This window comes from Solea solea, chromosome 3, assembly GCF_958295425.1.
Source record: "Solea solea chromosome 3, fSolSol10.1, whole genome shotgun sequence".
Lineage (NCBI taxonomy): Eukaryota > Metazoa > Chordata > Actinopteri > Pleuronectiformes > Soleidae > Solea > Solea solea.
The window spans coordinates 36,477,571-36,486,383 of NC_081136.1; the positions used below are offsets into that span (position 1 = coordinate 36,477,571).

At 43.7% G+C, this 8,813-nt stretch overlaps 1 protein-coding gene across 1 annotated transcript in view; it reads right to left on the bottom strand.

Annotated features, from left to right (window-relative positions):
- Window positions 1-8,813, bottom strand: part of plxnb2a.1 (plexin b2a, tandem duplicate 1) — a 73,877-nt gene that overhangs the window by 23,002 nt on the left and 42,062 nt on the right. The window contains exons 3-5 of the mRNA XM_058624405.1: window positions 1,918-2,432; window positions 1,102-1,428; window positions 720-858 (exon numbers count right to left, since the gene is read on the bottom strand). Of these exons, the coding sequence (XP_058480388.1) occupies window positions 720-858; window positions 1,102-1,428; window positions 1,918-2,427 (976 nt within the window). The 5' untranslated portion in view covers window positions 2,428-2,432. The remainder of the gene's footprint in view (window positions 1-719; window positions 859-1,101; window positions 1,429-1,917; window positions 2,433-8,813) is intronic.

Below are 8,813 nucleotides of genomic sequence, written 5' to 3' on the forward strand. Positions count from 1 at the left end.
AATGTTTCTTGTGTGTCCTGTGTGAAGTTTGTTGTGCATTTCTCAGTGGTTTTAAGTCACATGACCTTCAAAGCTTAATGGGATTTCCTCCTGAGTTGCTGTGGGAATAATATGCAGATGTTAAAATTTCCGTTTTGCTGCACTTTAAGGATTTTAAACGCGGACTTCACAAGATCACAAATTCACTTTGAAACGTTTCAGTTTCATCTGCCGATCAAAAACTCCAGAGGAGAAACTTTTCACGACAGAGACTCGCTAATCATCACCAAACTAAGAAAATCCACGTCACTTTGAGTCTACGACATCTTTAAGAACACGATCACGTCTTTATCTCGCTGTGAGACACATTTGATAACAGGAAACTGAAGTTTGAAAAACGCTCACTCTCCCACACCAAACCCCAGAGAGAAAATCAGTGAGTTTCACTGCCTCCTGTGGCCACTCTGTGTCACTGTGGTGAATCTGAACGTTGATTTTCAAATGCCGAATTTATTTGATAAGATATGTGAACTCAGTGATGGAGGCAGCAGTGGATCAACAACTCCTGTGTGTGTGATGTTAAAATCACTGGTTTTCTCTCTGGGCTTTGGTGTGGGAGAGTGAGTGGTTTACAAACTTCTGTCTCACACTGAGATAAAGACGTGAACGTGTTCTGAAGACATCGTAGACGATCACAGATCAGACTCTGTTGCACTGTGAGCTGCTAAAGTGACACGTACACATGGCTGACGTCGTTGGATCTTCGTCAGACGTGAAGGTCACAAACAGGACCTTGCTGTTGGCTGAAACTGGTCCGTACTCTCCTGATCTGGTCATGGTCTGAGCCAGAACCTTCCCCGGTTCTGCCACGTATGCAGCCTGAGACACAAAGAGGAGGAAAACAACACAAAAACACACTGAGCATCAGATATTCACTGGAGCAGAATGTGTTTTCAGGCGCAGCGAGAGCGAGGAGCTCATAATTCCAAGTTCAAGAGCACGTTCAATCCAATTTCTAAACTCTCTCAGGGGTCAGGACTGAGGCGTTTCTCACAAAGGTTCCAATCTAAGACAAAACCATCCAAACGTAAAATGTCCAGATTTGTTTTCCCGACTCGTTACCTGAGCTTTGTTGTACTTGTTGCCGCCGCTGCAGTTGAGCTGCAGCTCCGTGTACGAGAAGTAGCTGTGGTCTTCCTCACACATCCTGGAGATGAAGGTGAAGTTCTTGGTATCCTGCACGCCGAGCGTCCGCGAGAACAGGAAGTATACGTAGACGTCGTCTTTGAAGGCGAAGCGGAAGTCGTGGAGGTAGCGCAGGACGAAGGGGTTGGCCTGCACCGCCGACGCCTCAATGATGCTGTCGAACACCACCCAGTCCTTGTAGCCCTCCAGGATCCGGGTGGAGATCAGCTTTGTGCTGTCATGGCTGCCGTAGCCTTTGCCCACCTGCAGACACACCGCACACACGTCATCATTTATTTCTACTCAAACACTATGTCGACGACGCTCTTCTGAATGAAAAACCTCAAGAACATCTGAGCATTAAAGTGCTTCAGAACATCTGCCACAAACGTTCACATGGATTCAAAAGTGAACAGATGAGGTGACTCGGTCGCCAAAGAACAAACCTTTTGTGAACGTGTTATCTTATGATGAACTGACTAAAGCTTGGTGGTCAAAGGTCAAACATGAACATCACCGTGACCTCAGACATCACCATTTTCTCCCTCAAGAACATGGTTTCAAACGTTCACTGGGACTCGCAGAATGAAGACATTTCCTCATATCTGACACTAACTTTGTCCTGGATTCAAGGCTTTCCTTGAACCTTTGGAGTTTGGAGTCCAAAGGTCACTCAACATCAGAAAGGATTTTATTCGTCTTGTGAAGTTCTTATCGGAACTAAATCCTGTCTAACGTGGTTTTCCCGCTCACCAAGAACACAGAGAAGTTCTGCGCGTCCCTCATGAAGAACGACATCACTCCCACCACAGAGACACTCTCCTCGGCGCTCGCCACGTACGACTTCTCCCCTTTGGTGTCGCAGAAGTAGAGGACCTGCTCCACGTTGCTCAGGTTCCTCAGGGAACACATTCCCCTGAAGACGCTGCCGCACACCACCAGGGTGTCCTTGGCGCCGTGGACCAGCAGCAGCTTGTTGTGGTTGTCCGTGTCCACCGCCTCCTCGCAGGAGTCGGTGATGGGCGGCGTGCACTGCCGGTTGTCCCGCTTGGGTCCGGTCTCGGCGTGGGACTCGACCTGGAGGTCGGGGCCGAGCTGGTACAGGTGGTTGACGGCGCCGACGTACAGCCGGCCCGTCGCGGGGTTGGCGACCACGTTGTTGATCAGAGTGTCGGACGGGAATGCGTTTTTGCAGTGGGAGGGGCCCGAGGAGACCGTCGCCAGGACAAGCAGGGCGAACGGCCACGCCCACCACCGCTCCATCGTATCTGAAAAAAACACAGAACAGAAAAAAACTGCGTTTATATTCTTTAACGTTTTTTTTCCCACTTCATTTGAAATGAATCTCAATTATTTTGCAGGTTAGATTAAGTGTCCAGGAAATGAATGTAAGTCAATGTAATGTCCTCAGAAGTCATGGAAACCAGATTGTGTGTGTGTGGCTTTGAAACAGAGACTGAGTGAAGCAATTAGCTGTCGGATACACTGAACTTCACCTCCCATTAATGTGTGTGTGTGAGATTAAAGCCGCGGCCTGTTGCTGTAACACGTCTCTCCTCTAATAATCTCGTGCTGTTTACAAACGACCGTCCACGTTATTCTGCACAGATTCACGTTAAAATCAATGTGGAATTCACTGATAGTATTTTTTTTTCCCTTCTCTCCAATTTCCCCGAGTGGTTTTTCCATCCCGGCGACACTCGGCCACGTAATTAATCACCTCATGTTGCTTTATTTACGCCTTTGTGATCGGGCGTCCGCGCGGCCAATCACAGCTGAGAAGCTATCAGACAGCCTGTGATTGGCGGTCAATTACGTCTGCGAGCGGCGACTCTGTCTCTCTGGGAAATGAATTCACTTCAGATGGTTTCACTGCAAAGGGATTTATTAGTGTGAAAAGACTTATCTCTCCGCCCACCTGCTCGAATAAATTAGCACACATATCACCAGTGGCTGCAGTGGAGACGTTAAAAACCCCAGAGTCTCTGAGACACCGACACTCACAAAGACTCTGAATCTCATTTTCTTTTCTTTTTTTAAATCAGACTCTACTTCAGTAAATCTGGGAGAAAAATGTCCCCGCAATCCTGCAACGGTTTGTCCAATCAGGAGCCAGAACGGGAACAACGCAAACCTGACATGTGATTCCAAGATGGCTGCCACTAACGTCAACAGGAAAAACACTGTCGTAAAAAAGTCGTAAACATTGTACTGCTCAATTTTTATCCGTGGAAATGTTGCGACAAAGTTAAAGAATGGTATTGCTAATACTAGCTAGCCAAAGATGTGTTTGTGTCAATTTGTTTTGCGACTTTCTCACCAGTTCCAACTGCCAGTGTACATGGAAACTGTTTGTTGGCGAGTAAATGCCCCGCCCCCCTCACTTAGCATTCTGTTACTGTTAGCATTTGATCATGACAAAGGAAATGTTAACTGCAGCATGTAAACGGTGAGGAGAGAGATGAATGCTAATGCCAGCAATGGACAGGAAGTTAGCCAAACATTAAAAATAAATCTGTCGTCAAAGTAATATAAGCCACGCCCTACATTGATAATTCAAGATGGCTGCCTTGAGCGTCATTGCAAGTCAAAAGCTGTTGTTTTCACCATACTGCCCCCTACTGGTGAGAGAGAGCGACGGGCAGGGAGGGAGAGAGAGAGACAGAAACATAGAGAGAGACAGACAGAGACACGGAGACAGACAGAGAGACCATCTTTATCCCTTTTTTATGATGTGAGGAAGTGAACAAGAGATTTGAAATTTAATGAGAGGAGGTCTTCTGACACACACACGCACACGCACACACACACACACACACACACACTAAGTCGGAGTAAACCCTGAGACTTGTATGTTTACGGCCATGTTTGTTTGTTTGTTTTTTGTTGCAATTTCCAACTCACAAAAACACCGACAAGAGATTCCAAAATGGCTGCCACTCGTATCGACAGTCAGTCACATCGTACCGTTACGTTTCTATCTGTGGAAATGTGATATCGTTAGCTCAGGGTTAGCTCAGGGTTAGCTAAGGGTAGAGCTCATGTTTAGCTCAGTGTTAGCTCATGGTTAGCTAAGGGTAGAGCTCATGGTTAGCTCAATGTTAGCTGATGGTTAGCTCAGTGTTAGCTGATGGTTAGCTCAGTGTTAGCTCATGGTTAGCTAAGGGTAGAGCTCATGGTTAGCTCAATGTTAGCTGATGGTTAGCTCAGTGTTAGCTCATGGTTAGCTCAGTGTTATCTCATGATTAGCTGAAGATAGAAAACAAGTTTGTGTCTTAAATCTTAAAAATATCAAACAAAGGTTTACTCATAATTATAAAAACAGAAATAACATCTTAAAATCAGAACAATCAATATAATCAAGCATTTTCAAGCTTTTGGGGTTTTTATTCTTACATTAAAGTAACATTAACATTTTAAAGGTACATTCTGTGTAACTTTGACGAGTGAATATTTCCCCAATGTTGAACAAATTTAACGACGTGAGAAAATAGTTCATCAATTAAAGAATAAACCTTTTATTTCTTTACTTTTCCTTTCTTTTTTTATACGTTTCTCAGTTTCCTGGCGTGAAGATAATTTCAGGTCTGATGTGTCGACAGAATTTATTCACTATAACGTTTAAAAGGCTTTAGTGTGTGTGTGAGTGAGGAGACGGTAAACAAACACACACACACACACACACACACTCACAAGGAGTAATCTGTGACTCATTAAAATCCTCCTCTCTCTCTCTCTCTCTCTCTCTCTAAATATAATAACAATAACAATTACTACAGATAACTGAGTCTCCACTAACCTGACCCTGATCTGAACCAGTGACCCTTCAGTTACAAGCCCAGGTCCTGTCCTCACGTCCACTGCCTGCCCACATGTCCAACTCTTTTTATCTGTTGCCTTAAACAACCTCTGATGGTTTCAGCTGCAGTACGTTTATGGCTCACCAGGGGGCGACAGAGCCCACACTGAGGCTCACATGCATCTGACACACACTCCACCACATACAGACAGACAGGCGGACACACACAGAGAGACAGACAGACAGACGGACACAGTGTGGACAAACATGTCCTCAGCAGAAAGCTTGTCTTATTTAAGACGCTCATTTATATTCACGCCCACCACCGGGCCTCATTAGCCATTCATGACATGGGGCTAAAGCTGATTGGTCGGAGCCGCGGGGGACACAAGCGCTGTGATTGGTTGAGCCCACGGGGAAATGCAGCTCTTATTGGTTTAGTAATGAAGAGTCCAGGAGGAAAACACGGCTTAGACAAAGTAAGTGAAACAGCCACGAGAACCAGGGAGACTCAACTCACACTACACACACACACACACACACACAGTCAGCAGGGCGGGGACAGTGAGGACAGACAGACGGACAGTGACAGAGACACAGAGGACAGACTGAGTTCACTCACTTGTATCTTTAACCACTTCACTGTGAATGAATGATTCTCTAACACACACACACAAGAATCATTCTTCACATCTCAGATCTGCGTGATAATGTCGTGAAACAACAATCACGTGAGTTTCAACTTTCCTGGTTCACGACAAACAAAGCAGACGAGCGGCTCGGCACGATATCTGCGACAAAAACCTAAGACTGTCTAAAGGTCGGTCAATAAACAGATAAGATGGGCACATCAGTTAGTAGCAGGGAAATAAACATTTAGAAATGTGGGTTGGTACTGAAGGTTGGTCTATCGGTAGGTAGACAGATAAGTAGGTCAGTTTGTTGGTAACTGGTTGTTAGGCACATACAACAAACAGATGTGTGGGTTGGTAAGTAGATAAGATAGATAGGTTGGTAGATAAGTTAGTAGCAGGGAAATAAATGGTGGGTTGCTGAAGGTTGGTCCATTGGTAGGTCAATGATAGGTAGAGAGACAGATTGGTCAGTTTGTTGGTAAGTAGATAGTTATTTTGATTGGTTGGCTGACAGATTGGTAGGTAGATGCATAAACTTTGGTAGGCACATAGAGTTAGGGTCAGTCTGTAGGCAGGTAAATAATCAGGTAGGTCAGTGGCTCCACTGGTAAGTCGTTCAGTTGGCCGGTAGTAGTTTGCAAGACCAGCTGGTCGGGTAGGTAAATAAACTGATGGGTAGTTTGGTGGGCAGATAAGATTGCAGGTTTCCAGGTAGTTTGTCAGATAGGTCGGTCGACATGTCGGTCAGTTTGTAGGTTTATTGGTAGGTAGTTCAGGATCAGCTAGTAGATAGGTAGATAAACATAAGTAAGTTGGTAGGTAGGTAGGTAGGTCCAGTACCTGTTTCTGACACTATGTATGTGTTTATGTAGATTTCCACTAAAGTATCATTGTTTCTTTTCTCCAGTTCTTACATTATGAGTAAAATTTTGTCGACCAAATGTCAACAAAACTTCATCTTGAGGAAAATTCTGAGGAAACTTTCCAGGAAAGAAATGAATGTTCTTTCAGTGACTGGACATGTTAATGTCCACTGAGCTGTGAAAACGTCTTCACGAACCACAAAAACCTCAGTTTGACAAGTTCTGACAACTTCGTCCAAACAGGAAAACACTCGGGCAGACGTCGTGTGTAACGGATTCCACGTCTGAAGCGACTTCACAGAAGGAACGCGTTTCTTTTCTCGGCACAGAGACGAAGGGAAATCCAAATCAATCTGCTAAATAAATATCATCTCACCACAAGTTTGGTGCCAAACTAAAGTAAAGAGACGACGAGAGGAGAAGGAAGAACACGCGCGGCGCTAAACTCAGATTAAATCTGTGTTATGCAAATGTAATTTAGCGTCCGTGTCGTCGCGGCGACAGATTCAAACCACTTTCTTTGCAGTAACTTCCATTAACCTGACAATGATACACCGTGATGAGAGCAGCGTGTCCTTGTGCTTATGTTTCCTCTGCATTCATTATCTCTGCCACACACACACACACACAGTGACGACGGCGTCTTCATGAACACTCGTCAGAGTCAGACTCTGAGGGGAAAGAGAACAAACTCTGGCAGGTGTTTGAACAAAGTCAGAAAGATTCTGCGGCGACACAGAAATTCTAATTAGATACGAGTTTCTTCATCTTTGTCGACAACAACAACAACAACAACAACAACGTCGTCGTCTCTCATCCAAGGAACGTCTTCAGCAGAACTCAAACGTCTTCAGACGTCAGGTCTGGTGAAAATGCCATATTGCCGTAGTTCACAGACCCGTGCGTTGCTCAAGGGCTCTATAGTGTTTGTGTGTGAGAAAAGGACACCAGAATTCTGTAGTGGGCCCCCCAGTGGAAGAATCCAGTAGCATGCTTTTAGTCACCTTTGTGAACATGTGACTAAACAGGAAGTGGATGAGAGTTGATTTTGTTTGTTTTTAAAAAGCTGCTGTAGATAATTAATCTGATTACCTGCTCATTTTTAATCCTCGTCTCCAAACAGCTCCAGGTTTTTCTGGACACACTTGAGTAAATCCAGCACAGGAAGTGAGGGGATTACTAAAATCACTTCATCACACGTTCATAATGAGCGCGGTGTTAGCATGAACTCAGCATGTGGTCGTTTAAGGGAATTAGCTCAGTGTTAGCCTGTGGCTGCTTCTTTTTAAAAATATCTTAGACATGAAAACAAGACCTGAGCTGAAGTCTTTGTGCAGTACTCACAGGAGCAGAGAGGGGGCAGTAAAGAGGCAGAAGAACCACCATCAATATAAAGGATACAGTGTTTTCTTTTTACAGCTGCTACATGATGTTTTAATGCTAAGATAATACATTTTAATGCTAAGATACTATGTCTTAATGCTAAGATACAATCTTATGATGCTAAGATACAATGTTTTAATGCTAAGATACTATGTCTTAATGCTAAGATACAATGTTTTAATGCTAAGATACTATGTCTTAATGCTAAGATACAATGTTTTAATACTAAGATACTAGGTTTTAATGCTAAGATACTATGTCTTAATGCTAAGATACAATGTTTTAATGCTAAGATACTAGGTTTTAATGCAAAGATACAATGTTTTAATGCTAATATACTATGTCTTAATGCTAAGATACAATGTTTTAATGCTAATATACTATGTCTTAATGCTAAGATACAATGTTTTAATGCTAAGATACTAGGTTTTAATGCAAAGATACAATGTTTTAATGCTAATATACTATGTCTTAATGCTAAGATACAATGTTTTAATGCAAAGATACGTTTTGATGCCAAGACGCTTTGCTTTAATGCTAAGACATGACTTGCTAAGCTAGGACATTGTTTTTGTCCTCTGCTGTGTTTTAGCGCCATGACTCAGCGTTGTAATGCTGCACCATGGTGTTTTTTTTTTTAATTATTTTTACAGTGCTGTGAGGACATCAAACATCTCAGTCTCATCTCTCAGCGCTACATATACTCTTGATGGTCAGAGTGACCTGAGGTGCTAGAGGCGACTTTCGGAAGTTAGCAGAGCAGTGTCTGTCACGGCTAACATTGTATAAAGAGTTGCTAATGTTGCTAATGTTGCTAAAGTGATGGCGACCTAACCCTAACCCTAACACTGTTTTAGCTTGACTGGCTAGTGCCTGTGCTAGAGTGTTAGTAAACACATTTATAAACAGGAAGTGATTATCATGAGAACACCAGCGACGCTCGTTCTACTTCAGGAAACACACTCATCG